This window comes from Anabrus simplex, chromosome 2 (assembly GCF_040414725.1).
Source record: "Anabrus simplex isolate iqAnaSimp1 chromosome 2, ASM4041472v1, whole genome shotgun sequence".
NCBI classification, from domain to species: domain Eukaryota; kingdom Metazoa; phylum Arthropoda; class Insecta; order Orthoptera; family Tettigoniidae; genus Anabrus; species Anabrus simplex.
Window position 1 is genome coordinate 496,451,487 of NC_090266.1, and position 23,233 is coordinate 496,474,719.

The 23,233-nt window shown below is 41.8% G+C and overlaps 1 protein-coding gene across 1 annotated transcript in view; it reads left to right on the forward strand.

Annotated features, from left to right (window-relative positions):
* Positions 1-22,415, forward strand: part of LOC136863582 (uncharacterized) — a 153,871-nt gene extending 131,456 nt beyond the window's left edge. The window contains exon 5 of the mRNA XM_067139961.2: positions 19,128-22,415. Coding sequence (XP_066996062.2) covers positions 19,128-19,268 — 141 coding nt within the window. The 3' untranslated portion in view covers positions 19,269-22,415. The remainder of the gene's footprint in view (positions 1-19,127) is intronic.
* The last annotated feature ends 818 nt before the right edge of the window (positions 22,416-23,233 follow it).

Sequence of the window (23,233 nt, forward strand, 5' to 3'; positions counted from 1 at the left end):
TGGGATGTCAAACTGTGGGGCAGCATGCGTTGGGAGAGAGTTCAATCAGTCCATATTTCTACGAGGCGGAACTGAATGCAGTTTGGAACCTGGATTTCCTCCGAAGCTAGCTGTCACATTTACTAGAACATATCACAGTACCCCGGTGTCAACTAAAATGGCTAACGCATGAACGACGCGTCATCCACAAAACGTTTAAATCAACCGAACTCGACCTCCTTCGGGCGTTAGATCGGGAAAAGCGCAACTATCCCTTGATCTACTAGAACCGTTCATATGACGTTGGCGACTCATCCGACGAGTCCGCAGCGGCTACGGCGTCACGTTCGGCGGGCAGTCCAGTCCATTCGGTGTCTCAAGCTACGTAAAATCATCTTATTTTCTAAATGCATCTAGCAAAGAGGAAGACACCTAAAAATTTGCTGATGTAGTGACATGTTGCCAGTTGGGTACTTCTTCTTCTTCTTCTACTACTACTACTACTACTACTACTACTACTACTACTACTACTACTACTATTACTTTTTGCCCTCCTCCTTCTTTCCTGGCCTTTTTCCTAATTAATTGAGGTCTGTACTAATGTTTAGTAAGCCCCATTTTACAGCCGGATGTCCTCCATGTCGCCACCCGTTTATGGAGGGATATATTCACTACTGTGTGTTTCAGTAATGCGTTGTATGTACAGGAATGAAGGAGATTGCGTATTAATATCACAAACACTCAGCCCGCGAGTTGGATTTATTAACCAAACGTGGCTAAATCCCCGAAACGATCGGGGATTGAACCTAAGGACCTCTAAATTGAAGGTCACTACGCCGACCATCTACTCAATGAGCTGGACAACATTGATGGATACATCAAACTAAATAAAACTTCATTCCTTCATTTCACATTTAAACAACTCTTTGTTTCTTATCATTGCCTGCAATCGAATTTATTGTTCATGGTGCAGTATTGTAAGAAAAGGCACTTTGTAACTTTAACTGATTCTTCAAACACTGAAGAAGCTATGTCCTTGGCAAACCGTAAGATTCTTTAAAGACCTTAGAAGCAGTGTCCTTGACAAACGTGAGACTCTTCTAAGACAGTAGAAGCAGTGTTCTTGGCAAATGGTAAAATTAACTTTTCCGTCAATGACTTTTGCTTGTTTTCTTACGAATAATACTGTACATTTCCACATTAGCAGGGTTAATTTGAAGTGACGTGAGGCTTACGAGCGTATACCAACATGTCTATTTCCCTGCTTTGTGGGTAAACAAATATAGACACGCCAACACAAAATACACTGCTTTATTTCGGCATAATTTCTTTATTTACGGACACACCATAAAAGTTGAAATTATTGTTTCCTTTCCTTGACCATAGGAAGATGCGTCCTGTTTGTTGAACACGATTACTAGCTCTGCAAATCCATGCCTAGGAGGAGTGGAAAGTAAAGGCTTCCACTATCCATAACCTTTGCACAAAGTTGGATGGAGTGGTTAGCTCTATGCCCGGCCGCCTTTGACTCCAGGGATTAACGTGGCACTAATTTGTGGTGTACACTGAGTAGACCTGCGGCAGAAGTAGAAATCTTGCCTTTTTTAAATTTCTAATTCCGGATGGGTAATCGAACCCGCGACATTCGGGCTCAGCCGAGCAAGCTTTTATCGTCTCTGCTAGGCAGCCTATCACACAGACACAATCCTCGTATGAACGTTGATATGTTCCGTGGTTTTTGCCCGCAGAAAACTTACCAATATGCCGACCTCGTCTTTGTCACCACACATTCAGTAACTGCGCACCGAGCGAGATGGCCGTGCGATTAGGGTCGCGCAGCTGTGAGCTTGCATTCGGGAAATAGTGGGTTCGAACCCCACTCTCGGCAGCTCTGACAATGGTTTTACGTGGTTTCTCATTTTCACACCAGGCAAATAGTACCTTAAAATCCTTTAATTAAAGTCACGACTTCTTCCATCCCACTCCTAACGCTTTCCTAGCCCATCGTCGCTATAAGACCTATGTGTGTCGGTGCGACGCAAAGCAAATTGTGAAAATAAGTATTAACGTCGCCATTTTGCAACTATCGCTGTGTTTCGGTTCTCCGTCGTAAGCGCCTGTGCTCATTCTGTTGATATTACTACAAACTATCGAATATCTAAGTTGAAGTGTGCTCCATTCCTCTGTTTCTTAGCAACAACACTTTTTGACCTACACTCGTAAAACTGTTGCATGAATACTTGGCAATATTTCAGTAATTAACCTGTGTGAAATGTGTTCACTCTGTCAGGTATATGCAAATTCTAATGGCCAAAAGCAGAATCCAGACTGCACGGGTGGATGTTCTTAATAAAGCCAAGCTTTGGCGGCTAGTAATGAGTAACTGGTGTTAGGACGTAACATGAAGTTAATTGAGTTTGTAATAGTTCAAGAAACGAACCATAATACCCATCTTTTTAGCGTATTAAAGACGGGAGTGTCCGAAGATATATTCGGCTCTCTAGTTCTGTGGCTGATTTTTCCCGGTACACTTCGAATCTTACTAATGTATTACATGCTTGGAATGGTATTTATTGACAAAAACATGATCATTGGTCTTAACAGTGGCACACTCAGGGAGTGTAAGTTCCATAATTTCGGAAGAATGGTATTCTAAATTAAAAACTGCTTGTAAGTTTCCGGAATATAGTTCCTCTGCTCTTAAATGTGTTTCGGCTAACTCCTCTCCATTAGAAAGTTTAGGTATTTCAAAATTTACCCGAAAAGTGAAATTCTTGGTCGCTAAACAATTGCCTTGCCCTGTAATATTGGGGTCTGATTTCATGTCTTCTACTGGTCTTGTGGTCTACATTCAGAGCAAGTCGTGCACCTTCAAATTTTCTAGTAATTGTAATATTCCCCTTTTGAAATGTAATTCTGTGTCATGTTCATCTGTTTCCCCCACCCAGGGTTAGATGTTGTTAGACCTTGGTCATCTACCTGAGGAAAAGGCAGAAAGTATTCGAAAGTTGTCAGTCCTTTCCTGATGTATTTTCTGATACTCTTGGTGTTACTGACCTTATCGAATATACGATCGAGGTAATGGATTCGATTACAGTTAGGTATCCGCCTTATAGACTGTTCGCACCTAAAATGAAGGCTTTTAAGGAAATAATCGATCAGATGTTAAAGGATGGTTTCATTCGACCTTCTAAGTCGGCGTGTTCATCGCCCATTTTTCTTGTGCCGCAACCCCAAGGTGGCTTCAGACCTGTGATTGATTACAGGGCTTTGAACCGTAAGGTGGTGTTAAAATCTGTGCCCCTTCCTGATCTTCACTCTTGTTTTTCATGGTTTCGAAAAGCCAAGTTCTTTACCATCCTCGATCTTAATCAGGCCTACAACCAGATACCTATAGCAGAAGAATCGAAATATTTAACGGCTTTCGCCACGGATTGGAACCGGTATGAGTGCAACCGCGTGCCTTTCGGGCTCCCCACGGGGGCAGCTGTTCTTCCTAGACTGCTAGAGAGGGTCTTCCCGGACATCAAATTTGAATATCTATAACACTACCTCGATTATGTCATTGTGTTTTCCGAGACCTTTCAAGAACACCTAGATCATTTAAAGGAAGTACTCAATCGCCTTCGTAAGTCTGGGTTGACTGTAAAATTATCTAAGGTAGCTTTTGCTAAACCTTCCATGTCGGTTTTTAGGGCATATTGTGTCGCCCGATGGTGTTTCCATTGATCATTCCAGAACTCAGGCTATCCGTGATATCAAACCTCCTAAGGACATTAAAGGCACTGAAAGGTTTATAGGAATGGTGAATTTCTTCAGGAAATTTATTCCTCACTACATTGTATGGGTGTATAGCTGGATGGGAGTTGGACTGTTACGGCAATGATATGTCCTGTTTACATAACAGAGGGCTTCACTTCCATCCGGATGTTTAAGAGGTGTCAACTGGTTGGAGCATCCGTAATCATATGATGGCTCACATGAAGGAACTTGAGGAAAACGCATTATTTATGCATAATAATGCTAGAGCACATGATGCCAACATCGTTCGGAGAGCCTCGCAGGGGGATCATGCAGCAAGAGCACACCTGCAAGGGGCCACCTAGAAGTCCCGACTTGAATCAGATCGAATAATTCTGGGACAGCCTGGATCTACGCGTCCGAGCGAAACATTCTCCACCCCAAACAATGCAAGCCCGTAAAGACACCGTTTAGGAAGAGTGGGGATGTCTTATACAATTGAATGTGCGGTGCATTGTTAGAAGCACAATATGATATTGTGAAGCAATTATCCATGCGAGAGCTGCAATACTCCTTATTAAGATGCTTAATTACCTTGTAGCACTTTGTTTATGACACGTTGTACAAAGATGTCGCGTTTTGAGTGCCTAAATAATAATTTTCATTTAAATTCCTAATTGTTTAAAAGAGGAAAGTTTGTTTTGATTGCGTCTCAGTTTTCATTTCTATATGTGTACGTATCATGGAGGTATCAACATATAAAAAAGTGTTAACATTTTTTATTTTCAGCATTGTTTAAAAAGAAATAAATCCGAACGGTGAAATTGGGTTCGTTATATCAACTTGCTTCGCATAATTTTGTTACTTTGTTTAAAATAAAGTTGCATTTCAAAGACAATATGGAATATTCATTTGCTTAAAGGAAAGAGACGTAGTGTTTAAAACTTTTGTTTGGGTAAAAGGAACTGTATGTTGATAATGTGCCGCGCACAATTAGATAGATAGCCGGGATGAGTAGCGCAGACGGTAGAGCGCTTGCTTTCTGAGTCCAACTTGGCAGGTACGACTCTGGCTTAGTCCGGTGTCCGGTGTTTTGACGTTGCTCAAATACGTCAGCCTCGTGCCGATAGATTTACTGGCACGTTAAAAATCTCCTGCGTAACAAAATTCTGACACCTCGACATTTCTAAAAGCCGTAAAAGTTGTTGGTGGAACGTAAAATCAATACCGTTATTATTATTATTATTATTATTATTATTATTATTATTATTATTATTATTATTATTATTGTTGTTGTTGTTGTTGTTGTTGTTATAATAATAATAATAATTATTATTATTATTATTATTATTATTATTATTATTATTATTAATTAGATGGACACCTTCTTTCTCCAAAATATGGTTCCTATGTAGCTTGATAGCTCAAATCGTGAAATAAAGAAAAATCATCGTCGTCTTTTTGAATAGTCAGTGGGTGGAATATGGATTTTTTAAATCTTTCAATATAGTGAGTTGCATCTGCGGATTATTTTAAATTCATATTCATTAATTAATGCTTCATTATCATGTTTTGAATTCTGGTAAGTGGATGATTTTGAAATTTTAATTGTCATTACATTTCGTCTCATCTCGTACCATTAGGGACCTGTAACGCAGTTCGTTAACTTGCAGAAAACAGACACCATTTCTTGTTGATCCATTCCCTGGATTTCTCGAAGACAGGGAGAAGGCAGGGGTTCACTTCCCTTAACAAAAATTGGTATGGAGTCCAACACTCCTAGTCCTTCGAATTTGCACTTCGATGAATCTTGAGATATCAGGGGTTTTAAGTTTCAGCAACAATTTTGTAACCACTTGCATGAACGATGCCTTAGCAGCTGCTTAAGTGGTTCCAAGTCCGTCTAATGCAGTCCTCGTGGCAATGGATATCATACCCAACTCCAGCCTCCTGAAATGAGACATTAGCTTTTCTAAATCCCCATACAAGAGATTTGCAGTTAGGTAGGTGGAGCTCTTAACGTATGTAATGGGCTCTATCAAGCACTGGCAGTGTTCTGCGACAAAGTTTGCCTTCGTACGAACTGCAGCAATGTCCGCAGAACTTACAGGAGCAAAATATTAAAATTTGCAGTTAGTGATTCCTGTAAGTTAATCCAATTTGCAGAACTCTACAAGGTACGGCATGTATCACTCAATCACTAAAGATCTGCATTTAGGGAAGTCGACCAGGTGGCAAATTCCCTATCTGTTGTTTTCCAAGCCTTTTCTTGAATGATTTAAAAGAAATTGGAAATTTATTGAACATCTCCCTTGGTAAGTTATTCCAATCCCTAACTCCCCTTCCTATATACGAATATTTACCCCAATTTGTCCCCTTGAATTCAACTTTATCTTCATATTGTGATCTTTCCTACTATTAAACACACCACACAAACGTACTCGTCTACTAATATCATTCCACGCCGTCTCTCCACTGATAGCTCGGAACATACCACTCAGTCGAGCAGCTCGTATTCTTTCTCCCAAGTCTTCCCAGCCCAAACTTCGCGACATTTTTGTAACACCACACTTTTGTCGTAAATCTCCCAGAACAAATAGAGTTGCTTTTCATTGGATTTTTCCGGTTCTTGAATCAAGTAATCCTGCTGAGGTTCCATACACTGGAACGATTCTCTGTGTGGTCTTACCAGAAACTTGTATGCTCTCTCCTTTACATCTTTACTACAACCCCTAAACACCCTCATAACCATGCGCAGAGATCTGTACCCTTTATTTACAATCCCATTAATGTGATTGCCTGAATGAAGATCTTTCCTTATATTAACACCTAGGTACTTACAGTGATCCCCATAAGGAACTTTCACCCCATCAACGCAGTAATTAAAATTGAGAGGAATTTTCTTTCCTATTTTTGAAACTTAACCTGACTTTTAACCCCGTTTATCACAACACCATTGCCTGCTGTCCATCTCACAACATTATGGAGGTCATTTTGCAGTTGGTCACAATCTTTTAACTTATTTATTACTCTATACAGAATAACATCATCCTCAAAAAGCCTTATTTGTGATTCCACTTATTTACTCATAACATTTAGATACATATAACAAAATGTAAAGGTCCAGTAATACTACCTTCAGGAATTCCACTCTTAATTATTACCGGGACAGATAAAGCTTCGCCTACTCTAATTCTCTAGGATCTATTTTCTAGAAATATAGCCACTTCTTCAGTCACTCTTTTCTCTAGTCCAGTTGTATTCATTTTTCCCAGTAGTCTCCCATAATCCACCCTATCAAATGCCTTAGATAGGTCAATGCGATACAGTCCATTTGACCTCCTGGATGCATGATATCTGCTATATCTTGCTGGAATCTTACTAGTTGAGCTTAAGTTGAATAACCTTTCCTAAACCCGAACTGCCTTTTATTGAACCAGTTATAGATTTCGCAAACATGTATACTATAATCAGAAAGAATGCTTTCCCGAAGCTTCCATGCAATACATGTCATACTGACTGTCCTGTAATTTTTAGCCTTATGTCCATCACCCTTTCCCTTGTATACAGGAGCTGCTATAGCAACTCTCCGTTCATTTGGTATAGCTCCTTCATGCAAACAATAATCAGATAAGTACTTCAGATATGGTACTATATCCCAACACGTTGTCTTTAGTATATCCGCAGAAATCTTATCAATTCCAGCTGCTTTTCTAGTGTTCAACTTTTGTAACTTCCTGTAAATGTCATTGATATCGTAGGTTAATTTAATACTTCTTTAGCATTAGTCACCTCCTCTATCGGGTCATTTTACTTGTAACGAACAGTCTTCACATACTGCTGATTGAATACTTCTCCCTTTTGAAGATCCTCACATACACATGGACTTCTTGGAACCTGTTTCTGCCTTAAAATACCTCTACATACCCTTCCATTTTTCACTAAAATTTGTATGACTGCCAATTATGCTTGCCATTATGTTATCCTTAGCTGGCTTCTTTACTAGATTGTTACCTAGTAAGTTCCTTCGATTTCTCCTTACTTCCACAGGCACTTCTAACTCTATTTCCTTCCAAACTGCACCTCCTCCTTAGTCTCTTTATTTCTCTGTAATAATAAGGTGGGCGTTTCATATTCCTTACCACATTTAAAGGTACAAACCTGTTTTCACATTCCTCAGCAATTGCATTAAACTCATGCTAGAGTTTGTTTACATTTTGATTTACTATTTTCCACCGATCATAGTTACTTTTAATAAACTCCCTCATGCCTGCGTTATCAGCCATATAGTACTGCCTTATAGTCCTACTTTTGAGACTATCTGCTCTATACATTTATTTATAAGTACGACAAAAACAGCTTTGTGATCACTAATACCATCTAGAGTTCGGTTGCTTTACAGAGCTCATCTGGATTTACCAGCACCACGTCCAGTATATTCTTCCCCCTGATTGGTTCTATCACTTTCTGAATCAGCTCTCCTTCCTATATTAACTTATTTGCTATTTGTTAGTCATACTTCATGTCTTTCGCATTACCTTCCAACTTGACATTTGGTAAATTGAGATCACCGGCTACATTCGCGTTCCATTCCATGTCGTTTCCCACATAGCTGATCATCTTATCAAGTAATTCTGAATCAGCGTCAGCGCTACCCTTTCCCTGTCTGTACACTGCAAAGGCATCAAGTTGATAAGTATAATTGGAAATGAGCCTTACAAGTAGAATATCATATTTGTTAACTTTAACTTATTCGTAGCTTACAAATCCTTCTTCCATCAGAATGAATATTCCCCTCCTACCATTCCTATCCTATATCTACAATACACACTCCAGTTTCCTGAGAAAATTTCTGCATCCATTATATCATTTCTCAGCTATGATTCAACTCCTATAACAATATCTGATAAGTATATATCTGTTGAATTAATTAATTCTATTCCTTTCTTTAAAGCACTTCTGCAGTTCAACACAACATTTTATGTCATCACTACTTGACTTCCAGATTCCTGCACCCTTGTAACCGCTCTCTAGACCACCCCGTTTCCCCGAATGTACCTCCCTATAACACCTCTAAACAAATTTCCTAACTTATACGTACCCTTGCGGTTTAAGTGAAAGGCATCTAGCACAGATCCCCATCTCCTACCCACTCATTAGGATCTAGAAATCTCACTCTGTTTCCCACATACCCACTCCATAGTCTCATTTAAATCCCCAATCACCATCCAGTCAGTATCCCTCTTACACAGTATTCCAATGATAACAATCTCCGCTTCCTTAAAATTCACTCGTGCTGCATTTACCAGATCCCACACATCCCCAACTACACAGTTATAATTAGGTGAACATACTTTGTAACGTCTGGTATGTTCCAATGGGGTTCCAATGGTCGTATAGCGTACCCTGAGACATTAGCTACTCAGGGTACGTCAAATCGATGTCATACTCCATTTGTAGGCGTAGTCATGCATTAAACTACCAGGTGACCCTTCAAAACAAAGTGAATAAGGGTGCGTCCGTGTGTCGCTGTGAGGTACACAGACTACTGCGGTCATTAGAGCACGTTTTTCGTCAACCAGCACATCCCGTGAGACATCTTAACGAGGTTCAGTTTCCAAGGACCGTCACTTTGATCCAGGAAGTGTGGACCTTTCGTTGTGTTGCTGCGGATATCAATGTCTCTCCATCAGTTATTCACCGCTTGTGGAATCGCTACAGTGAGACAGGCCAGTTCGCAAGGAGGGTTGGACAAGGTCGTGGACGCATGACAACCCCACAACAATGACCGATATCTGACAAGTTGTGCGTTGCGGCTCGTTCAGCAACTGCCAGAGAACTGCAACAAGACCTCAGGAGGGTCACTGGAGTCACGGCTTCTGACTGGACAGTAAAGAGCAGGTTAATAAAAGTGCCCTTGCGACCTATACGTCCTGTTTGACTGTCCCGTTTAACGCAGCAACATCGCGCAGCTCGCCTTCTGTTTGCCCGTACCCACGTCACCTGGCAACTTCGCCAATGGGGACCTGTGTTGTTCACAGACGAGTCCAGATTTACCCTGACAGTCTGATGGACGTCAACGTGTATGGAAACGCCGTGGTGAGCAGTACATTCCAAATGCTGTCCAGGAAGGCGTCCGATTCGGACAAGGTTCTGTGATGGTGTGGGCTGGCACCAGTAGTGATGGCCGTACGGATATTGTCGTCGTCCGTGGTAATCTTACCGCTGCGGGGTACATCGAGCAGATACTGCTACATCATGTGTTGTTTTCTGCATTCGGTGTTAGCCCTGAGTTCGTAATCATGCACGACAATTCCCCGGTTCATATAGCGCGCATGACCAGAGCTGCCTTGCTATAACTGGACATTCAAGAGATGGTACGGCCAGCAGTGAGTCCCGACCGTACTCCCATCGAGCATGTGTGGGATAGGCTTGGTAAAATTTTTTGTGGGCGTCCTGTTACACCACAGACTCTCCAAGACCTCAAACAAGCTCTCATTGAAGAATGGGACCCGATAACGCAACGTGACATCCGTCGACTTACACGGACCATGCCACGTAGGTGCCAAGCTGTGATAAATGCTTGTGGAGGACATACCCACATACTGAAGCTCTCCATCTGTGATAAGAATCCACCCTGGAGGACTGTTATCACTTTGTTTTTGCCCCTATTTGGACTTTCCATTGTGTTATGAAAATGAACGCGAATCCATCGATGTTCTTTTGTATACTTCAACGGTAAAGAATAAAGGTTTAGTTGGTAATATGCCTGGGTGTGGGGTATTGTATTGTGGAGCACGGCATACGGTCAAAATCGTGTCCCCCTAATTTTTTGAACTCCTTATGTAGGTACTTATACCGGCTTGCCTTACGTTGTTGGTACCAACGGGAAACACTACCACCCTCTCCTTTCCCTTCTCTTCTACTTCCTTCAACATCTGCTTCAACCTAATTCCTGGATAACACTCTACTCTGGTTCCCTTTCCTCCACACACTTTCACCACATATCTAATAATGGAATCCTCCATGTCCAGAGCCTCAACCCTAGTCACCTTCCTTGATCCCCTCCCCTCTTTTTCAGCCCTATATTTCCTGACAGCTGCAGAAGCTACTTCATCCTCGCTTTCTTCCCCCGCCCCCCTCCAAGTCCCTGTTCCACCTGTCTGTTCATATCGTCTACTCTAGATTTCACTTGTCTATCTTTTACCTTCCTCTTCCTTCCACACTTCTCAGCAAGAGTTCCCTGGTCCTCTTCTTCCTTCTGTTGTTCTACCTGCAGCGACTCGTACCGATTTCTTACAGGCACCTGTCCTGAATTCTGATCCTGAATACAGCCCTTAACCTGCAATTTCCTTCCCTTTAGAAAATTCGACCACCTGACTTCTACAGTTCCCCTCTTTCCTTTCCATCCCTCTTTTATACCTACACTATCCTGTACATTGTTTGAGGGAGGTCTACCTTCCTTCCCATCTTCTGAGGGACTCCTAATTATCTCCTTCATACTCCTTAATGTCTGGCTACACTGCCGTTAATTCCTACAGATACTTCTATACTACACAAATAATTTACAATAGAATAAGCACCATAATTTCTAATAAGGTTGGTCTACTACAATAGCGGTACACTACATCAATTTTAAACTGCGTTCATACGTATCCCAATTACAATATGTTACTACTAAGAACAAACTTTTTTTTTTGCTAGGGGCTTTACGTCGCACCGACACAGATAGGTCTTATGGCGACGATGGGATGGGAAAGGCCTAGGAGTTGGAAGGAAGCGGCCGTGGCCTTAATTAAGGTACAGCCCCAGCATTTGCCTGGTGTGAAAATGGGAAACCACGGAAAGCCATTTTCAGGGCTGCCGATAGTGGGATTCGAACCTACTATCTCCCGGATGCAAGCTCACAGCCGCGCGCCTCTACGCGCACGGCCAACTCGCCCGGTCTAAGAACAAACAGAAATTATAATTGCAACTTTGTAATTCGCAAGAACTATTCAAAAAATTACCAACAAAGCTAAACGCGTAGACAGATTATTATATGTACCGGTACTGTTTTATCCTACTATGCTCTAATAGATACACACCAAAGATACATACGAATATAGCAGGCAAGATACTGTATAAATATACCGTTTTTACACTACAATTCTCAACTGAAATGTGTTATATGATTTTCACAGCTGGTGGATTACTATTATTTTCCCTTATACGCAGGACGGAGAGTAAACGTGTCCTTAAATGCTTTAAAACAAGAGGGTGTCTATAATAATTTGTCAACTAAGCCGGGTAGTTGAGCTTAATATAGGAATTTGACTATCAACTTTTACTCGATGAATAAACGAAGATGTAATGTCTACAAATCATCGGAATACAGTAATCAACTGATTCGTATATTTATTATTCAGCAACAATATTGTCATTGATCTCGTTGGAATGCAGCAGAAAGTCTTCAACAATCCAAAGACTGTTGAGTAATTATCGAGTTAAATGCCGTGTACCGAGCTCCATAGCTTCAGTCGCTTAAATACCGCCAGTATCCAGTATTCAGCAGATAGTGGGTTCAAACCCCACTGTCGGCAGTCCTGAAGATGGTTTTCAGTGATCCCTATTTTTACGCCAAGCCTGTACATGATGAAGGCCACGGCCGATTACCTCCCCATCCTAGCCCTTCCTGTCCTATCGTCGCCATAAAACCTATCTGTGTCGGTTCGACGTAAAATAACTTGTAAAGAAAAGAAAGCAATACCGTGTTTCTTCTTTAACTTTTTTCTTAAATCGAAGTTTACAGGCGTATCTTGTTATTTAATTGAATAAATTATTACCTTCGTGATATTTTGAAAAATAGTCTATACGAAACACCTGAAAAGCTGCGGAAGTTACAACTCCTTATTATAATCTGCCTTTGTAAGTATTATACCAACGTACCTACAGATATTTAAAAATAACTTCAAAGAAGATTTAATATTATTACCTAAACCTAAATTCGAAATAAAGTGCACCTAGCTAGCCTACTTAACCTAGAAAATGTAATCTACTGGACACCAACTGAACTACTTGTTATAAAATTCAAATAAATATCACTACTCCCAATTTCTACCAACAAGCACTAAACACAAATATATAAACAGCTCGTAATGGATATCTCGCTCACATACACACACACACACACACACACACACACAAAAAAAAAATTAAACAGTTTCAATAGGTTTTAACTACTTTATAACTACGATGAAATCGCGTATGGCTTTTTGTGCCGGGAGTGTCCGAAGACATGTTCGGCTCGCCAGGTGCAGGTCTTTCGATTTGACACCCGTAGGTGACCTGCGCGTCGTGATGAGGATGAAATTATGATGAAGACGACACATACACCCAGCCCCAGTGCCAGTGAAATTAACCAATGATGGTTAAAATTCCCGACCCTGCCGGGAATCGAACCCGGGACCCCTGTGACCAAAGGCCAGCACGCTAACCATTTAGCCATGGAGCCGGACATAACTACGATAATGCAAGAGCACTCTCAACAGCCGACCATTCACAAGCGCATCCTATAAGAGGAACCAAGGATTCAAGCGTGTCATAACTGGTGTAGAAAGAAAGGGAACATGGCTTCCCCGTTTTTCTTTGACAAAAAGAAAAATGCGAAGGTTTCCTTTTCCTAGTACTGTGTTTAAAATGGACATTATTTGTTTTTGCTGCTCTTCTGTCCTCATTTCTTTGCATTCTCTCTACTTTCGCCGCGCCGGGTTGAGTGGCTCGAATGGTTGAAGCGCTAGCCTTCTGACACCAACTTTGGAGGTTCGAACCTGGCTCAGTGCGGTGATATTTGAAGGTGTACAAACATGTCAGCCTCGTGTCGGTAGACTTACTGGCACGTTAAAGAACTCCTGCGGGATTAAATGCCGGCACCTAGGTGTATCCGAAAACCATAAAAGTAGTTTTTGGGATATCAAGCTATTATTATTATTATTATTATTATTATTATTATTATTATTATTATTATTATTATTATTATTATTATTATTATTACTTTCGCTTTTCGTCAGTCGGATCTAATGTCTCCTTGGTTATCCATTCATTCTTGCTTGATATTGTCTTTCCTCTCATACTTTTTCAGCAGTCATACTGATCTCATTCTTCAGAACTGTCCACTCTTCACCTGTTGTTTCTTTCAGGATTTTCATTTAGTTCTTGTGCAACATGTTCCTTGAAACAATCACTCACTCTTTTCACTCCGTTTGCCTGGATCCCGTGTCTTTGCCTGAAGGAGAAGCCTTAGATCAGCGGTGCCCAAACGCTGCACAGTTCAGTGTGTGCAGTTGCCGCACGCTGACTTCGCACGCGTGGAGAGAGCTCGGTAGACGTGTCCGCTCTCGGAGCGAGACACGTAATGTGGTGGGGAGCACTGACCGTACAGTTGGCCAAGTGTATTGTATTAGGGAACATACCATACATGGTTCAGGACGGCAGTTCGTTGGAAGTGCTGTTGCACACGCATTATGCAAAGCACATAAAAAGAAAGAGAAGTGACGAAAATTTTCTGTCCTCTAAAACGGACTGGGAATTGCAGTTCTTTTTACGCCCGACGGAAACACTTCTAAATGTTCATTATGCGCACTATCGGCGGACACCGGAAATTTACTTTCGAGAGTCACTATAATACTTTCCACGAAGAAGAATGTCCGACTCGTTGGCTGAATGGTCAGCGTACTGGCCTTCGGTTCAGAGGGTCCCGTGTTCGATTCCCGGCCGGGTCGGGGATTTTAACCTTCATTGGTTAATTCCAATGGCCCGGGGGCTGGGTGTTTGTGCTGTCCCCCATATCCCTGCAACTCACACACCACACACAACACTATCCTCCACCACAATAACACGCAGGTACCTACATATGGTAGGTGCCGCCCACCCTCATCGGAGGGTCTGCCTTACAAGGGCTGAACTCAGCAAGAAATAGCCACACGAAATTTAAAAAACGAAGAAAAATATGACACGTTAGTAGGCGAAGAACGTGAAGCAAGGCTTAGGGATCTGAAAACACGTGATTGCAGTTAGCAGGCAGATTCCGTCGTAAGTTAAGCATTTGAAAACATATTTTAAGATTCAATCTTCTGTGGCATATAAGCGCAGTATGTTCAATAGTGCCCTTCTCTCCTACGTTCAGGAAGATGACCTCGAAATACCGGGATAAATAGACAGTTACAACATAGCGCGGAAAATAGCGTGATTGGGGAAGCCATTTGCGGATAGCAAAATGTTGAAATAGTGTTTGGTTGATATAGTAAAATTTCTCTGCCCACAGAAGCCAGCAAGTTTGAAAATGTCCGTCCTTCTCGCCAAAACAGTGGCACGTCGCATTGTGCGATGGCTAGTGATGTACAAATACGTCGACAATTAATCAATGCGTTGCAAGGATTTCGTCAGCTTTTCAATCGCCTTGGATGAGTGCACAGACATATCGGATACTGCACGGCTAGGTTTTTTTTTTTTTTTTTTTTTTTTTCGAGGAGTGGACAGTTACCTCCGTGGTACAGAGGACATTTTAGATATAGTGTCCATTAACAGCACCACCACAGGTATAGAAATCCTTGGAGCCGTAGACGAAGTCATCGATGCAGTCGGTTTGCATTGGTATCAGTTACGACGGATGGTGCACCGGCAATGCGAGGCAGCAAAAAGGGTTCCATTGCCTTGTTACGAAACAAACTTGGGCGAAATAAGACCACGTTGCCCGGCGTTCATTGCATTTTGCACTAACAAGTGCTCTGTGTGAAGTCAGCCAAGTTAGATGCATGGGAGTTGCTGCACGCACTGTAAACAACTACGCCTTGACGCACCGGCAGTTTCGGAAATTTCTGAGAGAAGACGACGAAGAGTATGATGACTTCATGTAACATAGTGATGTCCGATGGCTTAGCCGCATTTTAAACCGGTACTTTTTGTCGAGACTCGCGATAGTGAACTTCTTAAATGAGAGACACAAATATTTTTCAAAACTGGAAGATCCTCAGTGTGTAGCGCACCTTGCGTTCATAGTTATTAACAATCAAATGAATGCTCTCAACATTGTTATGCCAGGTAAAAAATGTAATATCTGATATGGTCGAGAAAGTGGACGCGTACATTAGAAAACTTGAACTTAGGGAAAGCCTGCTCAAGTGCGGAAACGCAGCGCATTCTGCAACGTTGGACTCTGTTCGTGAATGTGCTGCATTTGAAGAGTATGTTTCAGTAATCGTAGATTTCAAGGAACAATTTGCAGAACAATTGCAATATATTAATATTCTAAGATAACGATAAGGTTGTATTCTGCCCGAAGTCAGGTCCGAACCTCCGCGGAGGTGTGCCTGAGCCGGAGTTTACGTACGGTAGGGTGGCCAGTTCCGTTCCTCCATTCCCTTACCCCCACCAAAACCGCGTGGCAACCCATCCAAATCTTGACCACGCCCAATGTTGCTTAACTTAGGAGATGTCACGGGATCCGATGTTTCAACACGGCTGCGGCAATATTCTATCTCCTCCTCTTCTACAAACATTTGCGAGACCATTCAGTCGGTGATGCTCCTGTTCACTTGTAGATTGAACTTATCGATCTCCAGTGTATCGCACGCCTTCGCGCAAAAGTACGAAATAATTTTACGAACTTTCCACGCCTCCATTACGAGGCTGCTAAAGCTCTGTCAATATTTGGTTCGACATATTTTTGTGAGAGGTTTTTCTCTGTAATGAAACCACAAGCCACGGTTGCGTGTGAGATTATTTGATGAAATCTTGCGAAACAGCTTACGCTTGTCTGTGTGCCGTACGTTTGTCCCGGATGTTTGTTTCATCATTACTTCGACAAAGCGTTGATAAGATACAATAGCATTTCGTATGTAATTTCTTGCTAAGTAGAATATACCATCGCTGTTCGGACAAAGGGTCATATCATAATGTTCTTTCTATCCATTATCTTCCTTCAGACCAGTCACGCTTCCCAGCCTCATATGGATATGCAGTCCATCAGAACAATTTTCGTTGTGTTCATTTTCGTATGCTAGCGTGTAAAGAAAAATTAACCTTAAGTGCATTACACTGTAGGAGTGCGTAAGCAAGACGTGCAAACATACATTCATAGAGTGCGGTATAGTAAGGTTCATTTTCCTTTACACATAAGCGGAGGAAAATGATCACAACGAACATTGTTCTGATGGACTGAATATCCATATATGACTGGGGGGCTTGACCAGTCTTATGGAAAATAATGGATAGGGAGAGCATTGGAAGATACGACATTATGCCCGAACAGCGACGATATAGTCGGAGGTTTACTCAAAAAGGACATATCGTATGGATTTGTATTCTTTGTATATGTCGTATAAACCACAATAAAATTGTATAATATATATCAATAAAATAATGTGCGGTGTGAAATTTTCGGACTCAGAAAGGATGTGTGCTACGACTAGATGGCTGGGGTGTCGAATGCTTGTTAATCGGGTCGGGGGGGAAGCACGAATGGCTAGTTGAGTCGATCACGCTGGGTGGTGCGGTTCCGGAGGGGTGGTAATATTAATGTTCAAGCGTGAGGCCAGCATAACTTTTTTTACAATTTTTTTTAAATTTCGAGTGGTGGCGAAGACCGCTCTCCCCGCGTGGCGATCGACTCAAATCTATATAGCCTCCGACATGCTACTAGTTCTAAGAAGAAAAAGATAGCAGGGATGCTTGGGAGTGTGATACTACAGGAGTATGCCCCTATCCCCATGCTCAACATGCTACCAGGCCAGAAGTGGTGATGGGTATCAATAGCGGTGTAATCGGGTAATAATATGGGTCAGGACAAAACTACATAGACAGAAATAGAAAAATGCCTGCATGTAAAACCTGTAAATAGCACATGTAAGGATGTGGGTCTGGAAAGGTCCAGGTAATTGCGTTAGCTGAGAATAGGTATCACGCACAAGTCATAAGCCTAATTCTCGCCAGTCCAGTTATTCAGGGGATCAGTCCTTCTGGGTAGTGCCGTGACCAGCACGGGCCTTGCCGGTTGCCGAGCCATGCGGCAATAGCCACTAGGGCCAGTCGCACCGCTCGGCGCCCGTTGTGTCCCTCGTACTCACTCTCCGATCACAGAGAATGAGGACAAGCCCGCATAGGCGGGGGCCCATGGGACATGACGCCGGGCTGCCTTCCTCTCTGCCCATGCCATGGCGCCTCGCACGTTGTTGGCGCACCCCGCGCACCTCCTTAAGTGCAGCGCAGGCCGTGTAGCGGTGATCAACCCCACAATGGTTGCACCTCACTAGGAGCCCATACTTATCCCGGCGGTGGCCCCACCTCACGCAGCGGAAACTCTGCAAGAGCTGCCGACTTGGACGTACAGGTGTCACCTGACTGCCGCTACCCGCTGAGGTCCTATCCTGATTGGCTCCTCGGTCGACTGCTGCCCTGGGAGTAGTCTTGGACTGCGGCTGCGTGGCCTCTTGGTGGGTCGGCGTCGTATTCTCACTCCTGTTCTGGGGGTGGCGTCTGCTTCTTGGTGGTGACTGTGTCTTCTCGACACTGGAAGAGGCCTCCTCCTTGGTGGCCTTCCTCCCGGCCTGATGACCGTTGGGTAGCGGGTGGACCCACCGTAATGCCGGCTTGCCCCTCATCCTGGTTGGCGGCGGCGGCGTCGATCAGTGCTGACGTCTGTATGCATTCACTGCCCTGTGGGAAGCACATCGATATCTGCATGGTGAAAGAGACGCTAGCAGGCTATGTCTGATTTAAAAGCCTCTGAACGCCCGGGGCATCTGTCTCCGGGGAGCCAAGAAGCGTGGGTTCGTGCCCACCTGCTTGTGCTTCTGCCTCCTGGCAGTCTGCGTGGTCGTCGTCCGCAGCGTCGGGGCAGCTGCCTGCTGTCTGGGAACGTCCTCTAGCCTATCCCCCCGACCAAACAATCGGATGGCCTGCCGTGTCTCGGACAACTGCCTCTCGTAGTAGTCGACCCCACTCCTGAATCGGCGGGCGGATAATGAGCTCCAAAGTAAAGACTAAGTCTTAGTCGGCCTCGCCGCCTATCGCACGCAGTGCCGTGATGATAAGGCGCGTCTCTCGTTTCCAGCGCATGCCCTTCTGGTTGTAAACCAATAAGACCGGCAGGGTTGGGTCGGCACGGCCCGTCCTTGCTAACTGGAAATCTGCACATTACACCGCAGGGAGCGGGTTGGTTGTGCCTCTAACCTGGTTTGATGTATGGAAGAGCGTTTATTGCTACGTAGTTCTCGTATCTTTATCATACATGAAAATGGCTATGTGTGAAAAGTGCTTGTAAACAGATGAGTGGAAAACTTCGAATATGCTTCATATGATTATGAATTCTTCAACTGTACTGATTATCACTAATTATCACTAATTATTTGTGCCCTCTTTTTATTTTTCAGACCCACTGCGAGAAGTACCCTGCCGGATCGGAGGAGTGTTCTTCAAGTGGTTCCTTGCGGCATGGAATAGGCACTATGCAGCTTAGTCTTGGGCTGGCTGCTGTGATCATCTTGCTCGTTCTACAGCAGATCCGCACTTGAGGGCACGACAACTTCAGTAGTAGCCACATAAATTGTGATATTCACACCAGAAGAGAGTTTATTTATATTAAAGTCAGGAGTATTACACTACAGTATTAAGAGTCTATTTTAGTATCAGTGCTAATCATTTCCATGTTGTCCTTTCGTTCATTAAATGTAACTTATAAAATATACGTTAGACAACATGGAAAAGGTGTAGGCAGCTGGGTACTTGGGCCCCATCTCTTTCACCTCCAGCTCCACTTGCCTTCACTAAGTACTCTCATTGCTATCATAGCTTCCTCCTGTATATTGTATATTATTTAGGTGCCTCATATATTCCTGTGAAACATTTCCTATTTTCAACCGGCTGAAGATAATACGGATGACTGGTGTTGAAGTATAATTAACAGAATAAATGAACGACATACCCTTGATTATGGTGAACTAAACGGAATTAGTTGTAAGTGTTGGTTTCCTTCCGATTAAATGTGATTACAACAATTAGCGATGAATTTGTGTTAGTATTATAATGATAGTACCGTGCGGTGCATCCAGTGTCCTTAATGAGCTGAATGATCCCTGCAGCGTTCAGTGTTGCAGTAGTTCTGGCACAGATTTAGCGTTGTTTGTCGTAAGTGAGTGCAAGTGGAGCTTACGCCATTCAAAAACCGCTGTAATGTACTTACACGGGATCTATTTCAACAGTGCAAGCGGAGGAATTGTTCACGTAACTCAAAAGCTTCACGTTCCATACTTATGTATTTAGACGGCCGCTTTTCAAAGACCTGTGATGGGGCTGCACTTGAACAAGAAGAACTGGCACACGCCAAGTTCATATCACATATCTGCTATATCGATTGTGCTTCGGTTCAGAAAATGTATACCATATAGGTATAGTATTTCTTACAAGAGATGGAATAGCAGTCATCTGTTGACATTGTGGAAAATTGAATACTTATTGTTAGTTGACTTGAAACTGAAATATATACATATATTTTTAAAGAACATCTATATTAACTACTATTGTGGATTTTGTTCGATTCACAGTCGGAGTGGTGTTTGCGTGGGAGGAAGTGAGAGTGTGTACGGGCTGGAGAGACTTGAATAATTAAAAAGCTCAATCGAAACATTTATCGGTTTTAAATTATTGGAGTGTAGCATTCTCCTGACTGGACGGCGCCCACTCGCTACGTTTTGTAATGATTGTAGCTTCCTTCCTTCATTAAAGTAGGCGTTATGCAGGTTTCAGAATCAACGTTTCCTTTACATCCACACTGCAAAGACGATGGCTTTTAGTGTAGTTAAGACTACTGTATGTTAGTGTAGGTGCACCCTGTTGTTAAAAGCGTGAGTGTTGAACTTAGTTTCAAATCACAAGTTATTTTACATATTATTCCTTTTGAAACAGGTACGATAGTTATTAATTTATATCAGAAATCAGTGTGCAAATTATCAGTTAAGTTTGCTTAGTTATTTGAGGATAGATTTTCCTAAGATTTTTCACGAAGAAACCACATCTTTCATTTTTCTTGATTAGATAATGTAAGAATTCTAAGAATTGTATTTAAATTCATTTCAAAATCTGCAGCATATTGAGAGGTTGTAATTTAAATTATTGTATGGCAAGAATGCATGTTATTAGGACAGATTATGAATGGCCAATGTCGAAGGTTTCGTTTTGTCGAAATGTTTTCCGTTGTTCTTCACTATGAATTTGTAAGAGGTATCAGAATTGAGATTGAAATAATCAGGACCAGGGGAAAATATTTGTAATGAGGGCGGGGGACTTCTAGCAGTATATATTCACATCGTCAATACTTGGAACTGAATCCCCTGATCCTAAAACAGTCTATACATTAAAGTTGCTCATTTATAAATCAGTGTTCCTATTATATTTCATGCTTTAGATAACAGATAGTACTTCATTCTGTATTATTCAGAAATATCACATTTCTAGCATTAACAAGGTAGTGGGTCACATCACGAAGGTATACAGAGGTGCAGAAATAACTATGGATTATTATTACTTTTTTGTAATGGTGCATTCTGGAGTCAAGTTTAGTTCTTAAGAAACGGGAAGAGATTTAACTCGGTAAGAATATTCAATCTAATTACCGATCTCTATATCTGATTTTCATTTTCAACTAAATTTCTTTTTCATTCTATTCTTATCTAATCGGAATGAATGGTAAGATTTCATGGCTTACACATAATTTTCTGTTCTGAACAGAACCGTACAACACGCACGATGAAGATACCAGCAGCCCTACTCGGCTTTAAAATTATTCAACACGATCTGATAAACCTAGAAGCCGTCTTGGTGATTTTAAAGCTGATCTTTTAGCCTTGAAAGTTGACCAGAAAATAACTTTTATGAACTGGTAAAGTACTTACGGCCCTTGTAATTAAGTATATATTTAAGACATGAGATTACACTCAAAATGAAAAAAACCCGAGTTGTTTATCGGAATACACCAAAGTAAGTAAACTGTTCTGATACCTAGGGATGGAGGGAAGAATAATATGCTCTTTTGCATTTTAACATACTTAGTTGCCTTACCATGCTTCAGTAGCCTACACGAGTTCCCTGTGTTTAATTTACTGCAGTCAGCACCCGCGAATGTGCTTAAGATAAGTGTTCTGGCTGATGCTATATTTCACCCTCTGCAGTGGTATTACCTGTCTGTTGTACTGTTTATGCACTTTAACCACCCGTTAAACTTTTCTATAATTCTTGGAAAGTGAGGACAAATGCGAAACAAAGCATGTCGTATTGAATGCTACGTTAAATTGTACCTGACGTACATTGGCATCTGCAATTAGTTGTCATCCAGCATACATGACAATTGGAGGAAGTCTCCCTTTGTTAAATCGCAGTGATGTGTCGTGCAGGTATCATGGAGAGCACAGCTGGATAAGACAGGGTTGACTGACGCTCACGGTAATATTACGCTGCCGTGCGACGCTGCGCTCAAGGAGGCAAGAGATGTTGCTTAATATGTGGCACGCCAGCTTTGATCTGCAAAGTTTCTCCTCCACTTTGCAGTCTGAAGAACATTGCTGTATAAAGTAACTAATGCTTACGGAATAGTCTGGAACACCCGTTACAAATTCAGAATTGTTTGGTGAATGTGAATTTAACCTTTCTGTATGTATGTATGTATGTATGTATGTATGTATGTATGTATGTATGTATGTATGTATGTATGTATGTATGTATGTATGTATGTATGTATGTATGTATTTAAACAATTGCAAAATTGTATTAAGTGCTACCATCTTATATCCAAAACGTGTTTTAATTTTTCGTACTTAATCGTAATAAAAGCTATTGTGGACACTATTATTTTAAAACCATTCTGATTACAGTACGTTTTCAATACCCCCTTCCTCATGTTACGTGATGTATTATAGGTATATTGAGGAAAAGTATTAAGAAATTACTGTTAACCTTCAAATGAAGCTTCTGGGGATATGAATGGACAGTTCGCATTGCAATCTCTCGCTCTAATGGAAGTATTTGCTTTCGAGGTACAAACGTTATTAAATGCCCTTAACGTCACCGAAGTAATGAAGATTTAATTTGGACTTGTGGAAAAACCGGAATTCTAGCTTTTCTGTGATATGAACGTTATTTTTCTGCATCGACATTGAAAGGACATACCAGATTATCTGAAAGATGCAATGCACTTATTATTCATTATGTCTGTGAAAATATCAATATTCAGTAGTCCACGGTGTGCAGTATGTTAATTCAGCCATGGTCTAAATGACAGTTCGACCACATTTCCCAGGTGTAGCAACGACGTAGTAGCACACTTGCCTCTGCAATATTACAGATCAGCAGCGACTTGGTGAGTTCACTGCTCATGTTTCTATATCGTACTCTTCGGGAAAAATTCATTGTAATGTTATTATACACAAAGTTTTCACTCGTAATTGTATCACAATACACTTGCCAAGAGATCAAGGAACTATTGAAT